General features: G+C 47.8%; 1 protein-coding gene across 2 annotated transcripts in view; it reads left to right on the top strand.

Moving 5' to 3' along the window:
* The window catches only part of LOC118907941 (uncharacterized), a 279,544-nt gene that overhangs the window by 158,569 nt on the left and 105,396 nt on the right, over positions 1–15,579 (top strand). For both annotated transcript variants that reach the window (XM_057494123.1, XM_057494122.1), the window contains exon 4: positions 8,272–8,440. In XM_057494123.1, the coding sequence (XP_057350106.1) occupies positions 8,272–8,440 (169 nt within the window). The remainder of the gene's footprint in view (positions 1–8,271; positions 8,441–15,579) is intronic.

Below are 15,579 nucleotides of genomic sequence, written 5' to 3'. Positions count from 1 at the left end.
AAACAATTTTGGAAGGTTCCCCCAAAGCTTGATTGACTCAACAGTTTGGCCTACAGCTGGTACTCTGGGTCAGTTATTAAATTATGGAAGAATTGTCTCAGAAAAATCTGGTGTCTTTCTTCTGGATTATTTCAAAAAACAAAAGCATTTCTAAAGTGAGTCATTATGAAAATTGAGATCCATGGCCTCTGTGAAGAACAGTGAAGTGGTGTCAGACCTTTTCCATTTAGTTACTGGCAGGTCCGTAGGCCAAATGGTGGAGTCGTCCATTTGCCTGGTGAGCAAATGGAGGCGGCAACAGTTAGGCAGGAAGGCGGAGGTGAGCAGATGGCCGAAGAGCGGCCCCGCTCTCCACATGCTAGAGGGGCCTCATTGCTAAGGCTGAATCCTGTGTTTGAACTGCTGTTGAGATAAACCCATTTTTATGTTCTCTTTAGTCCTTTGTGAACTAATCCCACTTTTAGATGGAGTCAAAGGTAAACCAACTTTATATTGAATTCCTAGAAGGGGAGTTGCTCTCTTGTGGTCCTTACATATCTGTGGGAGAGGAACTTGGGCTAACTGGCCCGATGCTCTTTTAATTTAATGGAAGAATAACCCTAAGTCTAAAAATGCCAAGGTCTTATAAAAACAAACATAGGTTGGAGAAGTTAACATTCTGCTTATTATCTCTGTGAAATGTTACTACAGAGCAATAATAATGGCAGCATAAAATAAAGCATGGGGTTTTATGATTTCCGGGCCTCTGGGTACATCAGTACAGCAGGCAAACCTGTACTCTGTAAACCTCAGGCAGTTTTGTAATATTAAGGACGTGCTAATAAGGCCAAAACAAAATTTCAGAATCTCACGTTCTTAAATAAATAATAGAATTACCCCTAGATTTCACTAGAGAAGATGTAAAATTGCTCAAGTTTCTATGTAAGCATGTATCTACTTCATTTGTCATTTGTCATTGCATAAATAATGAGAAATGTTTTATATGTTACATGTATAGAAGCAACTTTTCAAGATGCTGTAGTTCAAAACTATTTTTGTTTTGTGTGTTTACCACTTAATACATTTTGTTCCTATACCCTGTGGTGGGGAGAGCTACAGGGCATGGGACTCTTGTCTTTCCACCTTCAGAGAGGAGGCCACGTTCTCATAGGGAGTGTTGACTTAACAAGCTGATTTGAAGCTGGATTTAGTTTGCAGCTTACACCCTGTCACTTCTCCTGTCAGCTTCAAACACCAGAAAGCAATCTTCTCAAGTAAAGAAGCAGGGTGGGAAGGAGGAAAAAGGGGAGAAATGCGACTTGACTTTCAGAAAGTAACAACACTTCAACTGAAAATTTATAGGTGATGTGCTGCAGCAAAATTAAACCACCTGCTACAAAGGAGAAAAGAAAGGTATCCTGGGAGTCACAAAGGAAGTGTGAGATTCAAGGATGATAAAGAAAATGAGGTTGAATGAGAGGTGTAGGATGAGATTAAGAAAAAGAGATGGAAAGAAAACAAATAACAAATGATAACTGGAAGTGTTGCTAAGCAGGTTAGAGTTTCAGATCTTTTCCGAAATGACACCTATTAAGACTTTGTTAAACTAATTTAGTTATTTTAATGCAATAACCTCTGGATATATTATTTTAAGAGTTTTTCAGCTACAATAAGAAAAAAGGTGTGCTATGCTTTTTTCCATAATGCATTCATTAGCGTGTTAAATGAAACAAAAGAACCGTTAAAACATAGATTTTTCTTTTGCGACTATTTCCTTTGGTCAAGGAAAGAGAAAAAAATTGACGTCTTTCATGTCCACATGATTCTGCACAATCTAAAACCAAATGCAGGTGAAAACATCGTAAATACGTGCAAACGAATGATGATGTGACATAAACATACAACTTCCACCGATGTGCCAACATTGTAAGTCTGGCTCAGATTGCCCAGTGGATTTCCCCAGGATAATTATTGCTTGCCTAAAGTTCTACTCCCCTCCCCACCCCTGCAGGAGGCTGGAAGGATGCATGCACAGCAGGTATTTATTCCTAGGGAGCTCTCACAGAAGCCTTCTCTGTTCCTATTGTCATTAAGTAATCCATACAATGGCACACGGTAGCGTTAGAGGGAGCCCAGGGGAGGATTGTACGTGAACTGATTTAGTAATTGCAGTGCTGGACCTCACGATGAGCCTTTTACTTTGATCACAGGATGTAATAGCATTAACACACGTGCTTTCTGTGCACTATGTCATTGGTGCCACCACACTGGAGGTGCACACACCACCACAGTGGAGTAGATACGGTTTTATACCCATTTGGTATCAAATATGAGGTGTCAGATAAGGAGACTCAGAGAAGAAGTCAGATATCTAGTGAGCGTGGAGCCAGGATTTGAACCTGAATCGCCTGCTCCAGGCCTTGTGGAGGACAGGTGTGGGTGGGCACTCCCAGATGTATGCCGCAGAACAGCAGCTCTAATAACGGAATTATATAACGAAGTGCTTTTATAGCGTTTCAGCCATTCTATATTTAATGGTGTATTGGTCTTTCCAGCTGGCTGGGGAAGTGTAAGTCTTGACAATCAGGCGAGCCATTGTCCTGTCCTAATGGTTTTTCAGATGTCATACTGGCCAACATGTGTTGTGTCTTCTCCAGGTGTGTCACCCAGTTACTCTGAGGTCTGGAATCCCCTTGAGTACTTTCGCCTTCAGCTTTCGGTGTCTTTCCTGGTTTGATTTGCCAAAGTCTCGGTGTGAGTGTGTTTCCTCCGAAGAGATGGGTATGCTGTACGGAAGTTGAGGTGCTGAGACAGGCTGGTGTCATCTGAAAGGGAGAGAGACACATGGGAATCCTGAAGAAGGAGTAAAATAAGACATGAATAGATACTACATAAATAAATATGAAGTTAGGAATTTTGACATATGAAGTAGAGTGTCCATAAGGAATGGTTGTGATTACTGAAGGTATGGAAATATCTTTGTAAAGGTTTGAGCATGTTCCCATATATATCAAGTCATTCTTAAGGAATTCCTTTGAGATGTTGACTGGTAGATCTAAGTTGTGTCCTTTTGATAATTTCTAAACCAGGCCAAAAGATTTCCCAAGAATAAAACATGCCCAATTTTTATTAAGTGTTTTGAGTCATTCTGGTGTCTCTTACTGAATGCTGAAAGCAATGTGTGGCATTGTAAAATCACTTGAATGCATACTGAAATAGGTTTTCTAACCCATTGGTATTTATATAGAGAGTATCTGCTCTGTTGGAGCAAAATACTGCATTAGATATTATAGTAAAAATGAAGAGCTTAAAGCCTGTTCTCAGCAAGTCCTTGAATAGCTGGGGGACCAGACATATATACAGAAATATGGACTCCACAACACAGGTAGTAGGTGAGTCCTAAACAGGTGCCTTTCTACTTGGGGTGGACTATTCAAGGGAGAGGAAAGATGATATTATGTGGGGGACATTAGGAGGTGGGATTTTATGTCAAGTGTCAGAGATTATATTGGATAAATTGATTGAAGGAAGAAATCCTAGCATGGATAATAGTCTGAACAAAACAATGGAGCAAAGCTCTGTTAAGGTCATGAGGAGGAGATGAACTTGACTGGAGGTAGGGGAAATGAATGTGAAGTCTGCATCGCTCATCAGAGTTGTGATGTATGTTATTGATTTTGATTAAGGTCAATTTTGGGTCAGATTCTTAAGCCTTGAATGCCAAATACAGTATTTCAGAGCAACATTTCCCAAAGTGTACTGTTTGTAGCATTAGTTTCCTCCAAAATCCTGTGAAAATGCATTGCTGGTCAAATCAGTGTAGGTGACATATCACAGGGTTTCTCTGGACTTCTCAGAGTCTTGAATTTACTCGTACACGCTGCACATTCCCAGGAAGGAAGAGTCAGGGCATGCCACGTGCCCCACACTTTGAGCACGGGACTTTCAATTCCCAGATTACCCAGGAAGAGCCAGTGCTAGCTTTCTGTTGTATGCTGTTTGGAAAAACCAGCTTAGAGTGTTCTGTGTTGGATGAGGCATTCAGAAACACTCCTGGAGAGGCAATAGTAAAGAAATCTGATTTAAAGTTCTGCACTGCTTAAGGCTGCCTGCAGTTTATTCTCAAAGGCACAGATCTGAGCTGCTAAGACTTTAAAAGTACAGAGCAGTCCTATAATTTCATGAAATCCCGAAGTCACTTAGAGGAATGAATTTCAAGGTATTTTTAAAAGTTAGTTAATTTTTTTTTTTTTTAATCTAAAGGCTTCTGTTCTCATTCTTGACACCGAGTTTAAAAAACTTTTTCCTTGTTGATCTTATTTATCCAGCTGCATTAGCATTAATTGGTGGTGTGGGGTCAGGGAGAGAGACACATGGCCACCCACATTTCCTGTGACATTCTCCACACCACCGTGGTGTTGAAGGAGGGATTCTCAAGGACTTCATGTAGTGGATGAGGACATGGTGGGGCTGAAGCTGTTCCCAGTCTCTGGCAGCTGTTGATAAGTCTTCTAATGCCGTTTCTAGCACCCGCTTCTAAAACTCCCTTCTGACGATCTGGCCTGGCCGAACCGTGCGATCTATCTAATACTTGTGCTCTATGTTGTCAATTCTGGATTATCACAGGATCATGGGAGATTGAATCCAGAAACGATTTCCTCCTCTGCCCATAGGCAAAATAGAACATTTCATCAGTAAGCCTTGGTTGCTTTCTTCTCTGCCTTTCAAAAGCTATGTTTAGCAGCATTTCCTCCAAGTTTTGAAATAAGGTAGCAAATAAATGTCTTAGATAAAATTAGCCAAATGAGAAAGCAGGATCCAGAGAAATGTTAGGAGAATCAAAAATACGGTTAACTTGATGGTTAGTTGTAAAAGCCTTCAATTAAAATCTGTTCTTCACAAATACAGGTCAAAATGTCAGTTGGTAGTAAAAGTTGCCATGCTAACTAAGGATCATCAACCTGATGCTTGAATCATTCTTTTAAACTCAGATTTAGAATGCAGTCTGGGAAACTGGGGGAGAAACATTAGGGAAGTAAAGCATGAAGTCCTGGAACAGTCTTGAGAGCAGCCCTGTGTCCGTCCAGGCTCTGCTTCAGGAGGCCTGCCTCTCAGGAGGGGATGCCTGCAACCTGTCTTTTAGGATAGCCGGTTCTGTTTTTTTTCTGTCACCTTAAATGGTCAAAAGTTTTATGCATCTAAATGGATTCTTCTTGATTTAAACTATCCCCAGAAAGTAAGTACATGTGTATGTGTGGCTGTTTTCTTCTGGGTTGTTTATATCTGGTACTCTTGGAGATTTTTGAAATAATCCACAAACACTTATGTCATAGACAGTATTTACTGTCTTTAAACAATAGTTTACTCTTTTTTAAAAATAGGAGATGTGGTGTTGGAGTGTGTATTTGAAAAACAGGATAGACAGCCTGGAGGCTGAGTGCAAGGCCCTGGAATACTGCTCAGAGCAAGCCCTGGCCCCGCTGTGTCCTGAGGGTGTCACCTGGGGCGCCTCACAGTCTGTGCTTCGGTCTCCCCTTATATGAAATGGGGTGGGTGATAAGAGTTCCTCCTGAATAGGAGGTTTGTTGAGGTTATTGAAGAGCTTAGAACAGTACCAGGCACAGAATAAAGAACTGTTGGTCATTATTACTAAATAAATTAGTAAGCACACATAGTAGGCATTGCCTTTAGGTTTTCTTATTTGAGAAGGGCTTTCCTTCTTTAGAGGGCTACGCAGTAGAGGAGGAGAGAGGCACTCAGGGGGCAGTGCTCACTTCCTGTTCCTCTGTGGTCACTGGTTCGTCTTCTGCTGGAAGACAGGACTTGGTTGTAAACGCTTTTACATATGCAGCCGCCTTATCATTTGCCCCCGTTAATGACAAGCTGCAGAACCCTCTGTCTGCACAGCTGTGGAAGTAACTTCCAGCTGTGCATTCTCCACCAGAAGCTGAAAACAACTCAAGAGAGTGTGTGGTTTACCGTCCTGGTCTCAGAAACCGGCGGCTCACGGGTGCTGAAGCGGGCATGGCGCAGGGTCCTGAGAAGCCGTCAGCCTGTGTGTCCAACAGCAAAGGAGGAGGCACTAAAAATTCCACAGTCTACATACCTGTTGGTGACATTAGTTTTTTTGGGGGTGGGGGAGGGTCATGGTGTTAAGTGATTGAAATCAAGTCATTGGTTAACCATGATTTATTACATAGATTCCATAGAACTCTTATCTAATGTCATTGCTGACCGTAAAATTGACAGTTTGATATTTGACAAGCAAAAAATTGATGACTTTTGCTTGTTAGATGTTTGTCTTTGAAGTATTTTGAGAAATATGCTCCCTGTATAAGTCCAGCCTCATCTGTGAAATATTTCCAAGTTCTCTGGTTTAGAATTTTTCCTGATGGTTTACCACTTAAGTCAGAAGCTGTGATGTGTGTTTGAGAGACTCCACAACCTTTCCGTCCCATAGCCCCTGAATTCTTTCTCTAAACAGTGTCTGCAGCCTGTGTCTCTGTCCTCAGCATCCTCGCAGTGGGGTGATGGTGCAGTGGGCGGCACGCGGCCCTGTATCCGCAGGCTCCTGGAGCCAGTGCTCTCACCTCTCCGGGAGGTTTTCCATCTGGTTACACCATCCACACCTCAAATGTAGTCTTCAAGACAGAAATATTTCTCGGAGCATGTCCACCTCCTCCTTCCTAGTGCCTTACCAGCACAGCCCTGTTCTTCTGGTTGCTGGGGTGTGATCCCAGACAATGTTTGCTTTTTTCTGTCCCTTATCTCTTCACCCACACAGTCCCTGAAACGTCCTAATTCTTCATTAGTCCTCTTTTCTTCCCCAACCATCCCTCTTTCAACTTTTTCCTTGCTTCCCCCTGGTCAGGACCTCAGGACTTCTTGCCCAGACGACCATAATTTCTTCCTGATCAGCCTCTAAGACTGAGTCTTCTCTCCTTGTGTAGCTCTCTGGAAAAGCCCGCATGTTACGTTTCACTCCTGATCTGGAAATCGGGGTAGTTGTGCACAAAGCCCGGACTCAGTCCGTGCGCCATCCTTTGGCCCGTAACACCTACTGGTAGCCAGAACCTACTGTTCCTTTCAGCATCCTGACTCCATCACATCGAGCTCATTGTGGCTGCTTCGTTCCAAGCCCCGGCATCTCCTTCCCCGTGTTCCCCTCGTGTGTCTTTCCCCCATTCCTCATAAGCTTCAGCGTGTGTTCTCCATGCTCTTTCACGGATACCCCTCTCCTAAACGCTCGTAACCCTTATTTCTCTCTCCTTTCTTGCCCCTTGTATGGACACTTAACTGTTACCTGTCTGCTTCTTATGTTTATATTTTGTGTTTTCCCTTCTGACATTTCCCTACTTTCTATTTTCCATTTAATTGTTTTTTGACTCCTTAAGGGCAGACATTACTACTTATGATTCTGTTTCCTCTCAGTGTGGTTTATATAGTAGGTGCTAAATTAAAAAATGTGGAGTGCATCCTCGGCCAAAACATGGGGGCCTCCTGTGCCTGTGGCTCTGGGAGGGAGCGGGGGAGGTGTTCACGTGAGCACTCGGACGCAGGAGGTAATGCACTGGTGGCCGTGTTTTGGGCTTTTGCTGATAATGTCCTCTGTCCAGAACAGCCTCATTCTGCCTGAACCTCTCACGACAGCCAGAGATTACTTGGAGACTATGAGATGGGCTTTCAAAACAGGCCTTAAATTAACCCCCTGTTTGCTCATGTTTTATTTGCATGTATTTTATTAGGTCTTTATTCTCTGTGGAAATTTGTTGGTCTTTCTTGTCTAAAACTTAGTGACATAGGTTTTCCTGTTGTGCCTGTGCAACTGTGCTTCCAGCCTGGGGCCCAGAGCCCTATTTGTGCTGAGACCTGGGAGGGGGTCACATCCTAAGGCTCATGGGGTTGGGGTTGCACCTAAGGGACTTGCAGGGTGGGGGTCGTGTCACGGCTTGCATCTTCGCATCACACCTGCCCTCCTGCCGTGCTGTCACCCCCACTGGCCTGTCTCACCTGGCGTTCCAGGCGCTGCTGGTCTGCCTTGAGCTGGTGGCAGCCACTCTAAGTCCCAGGCCAGAGGGGGCACTGCGCCCTTGCCACAGAGCTGTGCACCCGAGCGTTTTGGAGAAGAGGACTGTGGGATCCACAGCTGCAGGGTGCACATGAGCCTTTTCTTGGCATCTGCCCAGTACTTTCCTCCCCAGATAAATCTGTCTTCAGTAACTTTTCCTCACCTCTTTTCCCAGGTAGTCCTTATTCGTGAACCTGTTGTTTTTTTTTTTTCACTCTTCGTAGGACCTGCACCTCTGCTCCACTGAACCTGACATCCTCTGCGGATTCGGAAGCGTGCCCTCTTTGCCATCTCACTCAGGGCATCCCTCAAAGGCCCCGGTCCATGGACAGCTGCTCTGTGTCCATGTCGCCAGATGTTCTCAAGACAGAAAAGGGACCTCAATGGCTGACGGTGAGAATTTTTTTCCCCTCTTAGAAAATTTTGGATTTACTTTTAAGTGCTGCCAGCACAGGGTTTTCCTTAGGAGTGGGTGATAGGAGCATAGTTCAAAACTGTTGTTTGTAGGACATTAAAGTTTTAGGGACACTTTCGGGTCCCTTTCATCGTGACGGATCAGGAGGAGGAAGATGAGAGCACATCACACCCTCAAGCGTGCAGACATGTTTGGCATCTCGGCTTCGGATCCCAGCGTTCCCGGCTGGCTGTCCCCGTGTAACCCACCACTCCATGGACTCGGCGCAGTCAGCCACGAGCCCGTGCCGTCCCTCCTTCAGAGATGGGTGGTGTTGCTTACTTGCTGCCTGCACGCCCCACCACTCACTCATTTCTGTTCAGATAACTTGCTGTGTCCTCCAGATATTTTTCTAACCCTCACTGTTTTCCCGTCCCTCTGCCCGGTCCCCATCACCTCCAGCCTTGGCTGGCCTGGCTGCCTTCTTACCGGACACACAGTTATTGGTGGGTGCCCTCGCCTGCTCCCAGCTTCCCAAGTGCATCTCACTGACCTCCTTCCCTGTTGACCGAAGAGCACATGTCCAGCTCTTCAGCATGTCACGTCCCTCTGACCCTTTCCCGTGAGCTTCCACACCTGAGTCGCACCAATGTCTTTGGTGTGATAGTTTATTCCTGGTCTAGCTCCTGAGTCGGTCCTGGTTGAGCCGGGGCGCATGTAAATGCTTCCCATGCTTCTCTCACCTCTCCAGAGCCAACGGGCACTTAGAATTAAGTGGTCACCCTCGGCCAGAAGTTTGGCCCTTTGATGACCTCTGAGTGGCTGTATCCCCCCTGCTCTCCCCACTGTCACAATCCCGTCCCCTTCCGCCGGCTGTCGCCGTTGGGAGGTCACATTCTGCAGCTCCGCCTATCTTGTGCTGACTGCCTCTGGACTTTTACCTGGGCCTATTACCTACATTTTGATGAGTTAGGGTAACAATCCAGCCTTCCGCTAAGCTTCATCCCTTTCTTGAGAGCTGAAGTGCCTTCCCTCTGAAGGATTTCTGTCAAGGCCAGTGACTGCAGCCAAACCCAGGGCCAGGAAGGGCTGCTCGCTGCGCGCGTCCTGTCTCTCCAGACGCTGCTGCGAATCCCCGGTGTGGTGCCCAACTGCGGCAGAAGTTCAGGGTCACGGCCCACATGCCCACCAGAGCCGGGGGGTGGGCAGCTGCTCCTCCTCGTTCCCAGCTGGTGACTGCTGACATTCCTTGTCTTATCGTCGTGTCGGTTCAGTGTCTGCCTCTGTGGCCATGTGGCCTGTCCTGTCTGTGGTCAGATCTCCATCCGCCTCCTCCTTATAAGCCTCCTTGTGACCGCGTTTAGGGCTCAGCTGGATAATCCAGAATAATCTCTCCATGTCCAGATGCTTAATGTAATCTCATCTGTGGCGTCGTTGCCTTAGATGGTAACAGCTCCGGCTCCAGGGATCGGGGCCTGTCATCTTTGGGGCCCGTTGTTCCGGCACCGAGTTCTGCCCACCTCGCTGGTCCTGCTGCTTCTCTCGGAAGCACCGCTCTGGCCGTGCCGAGTCACGGTCGAGCTTGCCGAACCTTCTGGCGCCTCTGCTTCCCACGCACTTGCCCACACCTCTCTCTTTACACGGAGAGACTTGGCCTCAGCCGTGCTGTGAGTGTCCCTACAGTCTGCCTCAGGCCCGGGGCGGGCACCACCTCCCTGGCTCCTGTCTGTTTTGTTTCACCCTCATTTATTGAGCTCTGGAAAATACCAAGTCCCTTTTCGAGTGCCGTCCTGTGATGCCCCCTTCTTTCCCACAAAGGCCGTGCACGCAGGCTCCCCCAGATCGCCTCTCTGCTTCACTGAACTGGCCCCCCAGCTAGATGAGCCCTGGGATGGGGGTCCTGGGATGTGGGCTGCTCCTGCCTTACCATGCACACCCTTTGCTGTTCTGTGTGGGTGAAATGGTGACTTTGTGAGGCCCTGTTCAAGCGGCACATTCTCTCAAACTTGCCTGAAGCCCCACCCTTGCTCCTTTCTGGGCAGAATCGATTGCTCCTGCCCTCTGCTTTCATTCAGTCTGTTTATACACCGAACCCAGCCATGCTGCATTCTGTCCCACTGTGTCTGTCTGCTCCTGACCAGACTGCGGTTCATGAAAGCCAGGAATGGGATACTGCTGAGCTTTTCTGTTTGACCTGGCACAGGACCCATGGTAAGTGCCCCTCGTGATGGCAGCGATGTAATAAGTAGGCATGTGTTTAATTGATCAATTCGATTTTCCACTTTTCTGTAATTCAGAATATCTTAGGGTATGTGACTGTTCAGCCCTCGTCTCCCAATTTCCTTATGAACCCGAGGTAATTGTTTAGGTGGCTGTGTGCAGTCCGTTTGGGCTTCTGCTTCCAGTACAAGTTGCTTAAGATACTCTATATTGTGAGCTTGAGTGTTACGCAGCATGAGGAGGTCATCGCGCCTGCCCTCTGGGGGCCAGTCTGTCCATTGTGACGCGTCTCCCACCCTGAAGGGCTGCCAGCGCGATGTCGTCCTGCTCATCTTCTAGTGCATCTAGACCTTGAAGCAAGAATTCGGAATTTCACTTGACAGGCTTGGTTCTTTTGACTTGCTGGCGATCTGCCGAGACAGGACTGTTTTTTTCCCTTCCTCCGAATGTTCTCGTTTGCCTGACCTCGAGTTGTCTTGCTCGCCTCTTCCCTGGACGCTGGGGGTGGACTGGGTCCCTGCCTCCCCGATCTCAAATGTTGTGCCCTGTGATGTATCACCACATCACATTCAGGCGCCTGCACCTCTTCCTAAAGGCTTGCGCCTCCTATACAGTTTTGTGAAGGGTGTGGCATTTTATCACATTGCATGTCTTAATATTTATGAGAAACCCAAAGGCCTTGAGGATTTTCTGTCTTGGGTTTAATCTTCTAACAGCTCTGTGACGCAGGCCATGTGAAGTGTCATCTCCATTGTGCAGATGTTACAGTAGACGTGACCCAGCGTGGTGTGGGCCCCACCGCAAATCAGGGCCCCTGGGAGCCGCCTCCCATCTTGCAGCCTCCATTTCAGTGGTGCAGATGCCAGACGACTTAAGTTTAATTTTTAGCACCTGTACCCACTTTGGTTTTGTGTGAAATGTAGTTGATGCTCACACGGCCGCCAGAGCTCCAGCGTTAGTGTCCCTCTTTGGATCCCTGCCCCTTTGTTTTGAGGTGTGTGTGAGTGTGTGTGTATAATAAAAATTACGTATCCTCTTTCCTTCAAAAGAATTTATATGCAACATTGGTTTCTGCAAAGGGGTTAACTCAGTCTGGGGACTGCATGCAAATAGGTGAGATTTCAATGTCAATCAGTTTATACGATGCTTTCGGCTTTCCTGTCAGTCAAACATCTGCATAGGTGGAAACTTAGATGTGAAAACATTAAAAAATGTAGCCCATGGCAGTGGTAAGTGTAAGAAAGTAAGAAACACTGCAAGGCTGGACAGCAGATGCTCACTAATAAGTGAAATAAATGTTTTTTATTTAGATAATTCTCCTGTGCAGAAGATAGTATCCCCAACTTTCATATACTCTTCCTCAAAGGTTACGATTTTTTATTCACTTAGAGACACTTCGTACGTTCTCTGGCTTTAAAGTTTTACTGCAAATATAAGTTCTTGGTCAGGTTTGCCCGAGTGCTTAAAGGGAATATCGCGGCTGTGTGTCTGCGTGGGTGTGTGGCAGGCTGCCTTCTTCCTTAGGACTGCATCTGGAATGCCCGTCTTTCACCAGGTGGCATTCATTATGCCGGTGCCCCGGGGTGCCCAGGACTGCCTGGCAGGGAACCTTGCCGGTTTCTGGAGCCGCGGCCACGAGGCAGTTGCAGCTCACGCTGTGGGGTGGGGGTGAGGCAGCCTCCTCAGGAAGCAGCCTGGAGACCTCTGTGACTTCCCGCGCGGGGGAGGGCGTCAGAGCACCTGGTGGGGGTGCGGCTTGCCACCCCGGCTTCGGCAGCCTCTGCGTCTCCTCCCCGCGCCGCACCCACCCAGCTGCAGCGTTTTTTTGGCTTGAAACCCTTTGAGGCTGCTGGGATGGAGGCCACCCAGCCTGTGTGAGCAGCTGTGGTGCAGGTCTCCTTCTGGCTGGAGCAGAGAAGATTCTGGCCCATCCACCCTAACCGCGGGTGGCCGCGATCCCCGGGGAGAATGCAGTTGCTCACTGTCTGCGGGTGGAAACTGATTGTGCCCCCTCCCGGCTTGTTGTTTGAAGGGGTTTTGTAAGGCTTCCGGCTTTTGCTGACTCACACACAGAGAAAAGGCGCCGGCCTTCCCTCCCTCCCTCCCTCCCTCTGCCCCATTTAATGGCTCTGGAAATGACTAAGGAGATAACACATCTCCTGCTAGGGGGTAATAGCCTAAACAGTGAGCCAGGAGGAACTGTTCGCACAGGTCCATGAGTGCAAACGTGTCTAGTCTGCCTCTTTCACGGCCAACTCCGGGTCCTTTCCTGTCCTGTCTCCCGCTTGAAGCGTTCCAGGCTGAGCCACCAGCCTGCCTGTGGCATGAACGTGACGACAGAGGCCTGATGTGCGCTGGGGGACTTCCGCAGGTGAATGCGGTGGAGGAGGCCGCTTTTGTGCCCCTGATAGGAAACTGCCCTTTGTAAGGAGCATTTCGCGGGGCAGGGCTTCTTCACCAGCCTCCCACCTGGGCTCCTGTGGGGTCCTTCGGCTGTGTGCCATGCCGGTGGCCAGCAGTGGACTCCAAAGCAGGAAACCAGCTTATGCATGATGGAAGCTCCTAGTGTCAGAAACGGTGCAGGTCGGAGCAGTGAGGTTTTGCAGGATTTGGCAGCCATCTGCCGACCCAGTGGCCTGGAAGCGTAGAAAGCTCTTTCCCTCTTAGTGACTTTTGAGCTGTGTTAGCACCTTCTCAGGGGCAGAACGACAGTTCAGTGCTTCATTGTAGTGGTTTTTTTTCCCCTAGCAATAGAATTACATTCTTATGTTGTGTTAGCCTAAAATAGGACCTTTTATTAATTGAGGAAAAAAGGGGCAGAGTGTATAGGCGACGTTCCTACCTGGTAGTGTGTGTGAACCTCTCAGCGTTGACAGCACATACTCGTTATGCACTTGAAAGATTCCAGCTCTGTTAGGCCCCCTCTTTTGCGCTGGTCACTACCTGCCCATCTAGGTAAGTCCCTGAGCTGGAACATGTACACTTTCCTCAGTACTACTTTAGACTAATGTCAAGGGGCAAAAATAGTCTCTGTCCTCTATTTTATTGTCACCAGTTCATGAAAATACTGCCAAAAGGCTGGAAAACAAAGTATTTTCTCGTGTTTTACAACACAGCTCACCAGGGTCCCTGAGCCTAATTTGTTCCTGATTTTCAAAAGGGACCATCTTTCAGCTCCCCGTTGGTGTCTGGACTGCCTCAACGCTGCAGCCTCATGCAGACACTGCCAGCTTCTAGGCAATGGAAGGTTCTGGAAAGGAGATCATGTTCCCCCTGTGGTAGGTGTAAGTTTTTGATGTTGTGTATCTATGTGGCTGTGTGTTTGTGTTTGACATGTACATGCATAGCTTCTAGTACAAAACTCAGAAACGTTTCCCCAAGGCTTGTCTCCAGCTCCGCGCCCTGCATGCAGATGATAATAAATAGAGGCAGTCTCTGTCTGGACATGCTGGACGTCTCTGCCTGAGTTAGAGCTCTTGTTCCAGGCCTCAGGGCACGAAGACAGAGGGTTGTTTTCTAGCCTGCCTGGGAGCCCCTGAGCCTCTGCAGACTGACGTAGCTGCCTTTTCCCTGTGCAGAGTCCTGCCTCTTACCTCCCACAGATGGGGGGTGGGGGGTGGGGAGGAGTGGGAGGGGGGAAATATGTGATTCAGCCTCTGCTCAATGTCAGGCACTGTCCTGGGTGCTGTGCATACGTTTTGCTGACTCCGTTCCACAGCCTTGAAAAGCGAGTGTTTTATAGTCGCGGCAGCATAGAGCTTCTGAGCTCAGGCTTGGAGCCAGGCTGCTGGGTTTGGATCAAAAGGTCACCACTTTCTAAGTATGTGACCCGCCGCCACGCGTTGGTTTCTGCACTTGTAAAGTGAAGATAATAACGGAACTGACCAGTGTTTGTCGCCAGATTCCATCAATTAGGAGTTGTAACGTGTAGCAGAGTGTCTGCCCTAAGTATTAGATACACATTAAATAACTGGAACAGAAACAGAAGTTAGGGGACTTGCTAGTCACACAACGGCTGGGTGAGGATTTGACCTGGTGGATCCGTTGGCCTGAAGGAGGTGATCTCTGTGCTTTTTCTTTCCTTTCTCGTTGGGGTTGAGTCGGCATCTGAGTCAGTTCTCTCGTTTCTCCTCACTTACCCGATTAGGGAGGGTCTGTGGTCCCTGGAGGGCCCTGCTTTTCTCGTTTGCGTGCCCTCAAAGGGACATCCCCACGATTGGGAGCTTGAACGGTTAAGGCTGCCCATGCAGGCAGGGGACAGGGGCTCCTTCCTCCAAAAGACTCCGGGGCTGAGCTGAGCATTTCAGTTGCATGGTTGGTCTTTGAGGAGGGAATAAACGGTTCTTTGTTATTTTATGTGTTGGTTCTTCTCCTTCCTCAAAGTGGGAACATCTTGTGAGCAGATTCTGTGCCGTACACGCCCATTACACTCACCCAGTCCACTGGCTCTGCTGCGGCACGCGGGCCAGATCCTGAGTGTCTGCGTGGGTGAAGAGCACCACGTGTCATGGCCTTGCCCCGTCTGGAAGCAGGAAATGCCAGGGGTCAGCATGTTTCGTCTTCACGATGGCAGGGTCACGACCTCACAGACTGGGTTTGGGGGTCTCTGGCACGTCTTTTGCTTTGTCTGGCGATTTCTGCTGGGTTTTCCTGTGGTAAGCGTGTGTCCTCTATGTTCGGTCTCCAAGTGCGGTGCGGTTGGCTTGAACCTGTGTCGTTTACCAGCTTTCCTTCTTTGCACTCTCTTAAGAAATGCTGCTAAAAACATAGCACATATTTACAAAGGCCTTAGGCGTGATGATGAGGAACATAACATTTGGTCTCCAGTAAGAAAAATACAGAAAGGATTTGATTTCTTCTGCCTCAGCCTCACCTACTCGCCTACATGTGCAGCTTATTTTGGATGGGCGTTTTCAGT

The sequence above is a fragment of the Manis pentadactyla genome, chromosome 16, assembly GCF_030020395.1.
Source record: "Manis pentadactyla isolate mManPen7 chromosome 16, mManPen7.hap1, whole genome shotgun sequence".
Taxonomy (NCBI): Eukaryota; Metazoa; Chordata; class Mammalia; order Pholidota; family Manidae; genus Manis; species Manis pentadactyla.
The sequence above is the reverse complement of the archived record's forward strand: the minus strand, read 5'-3'. Positions and strand labels throughout refer to the sequence as shown.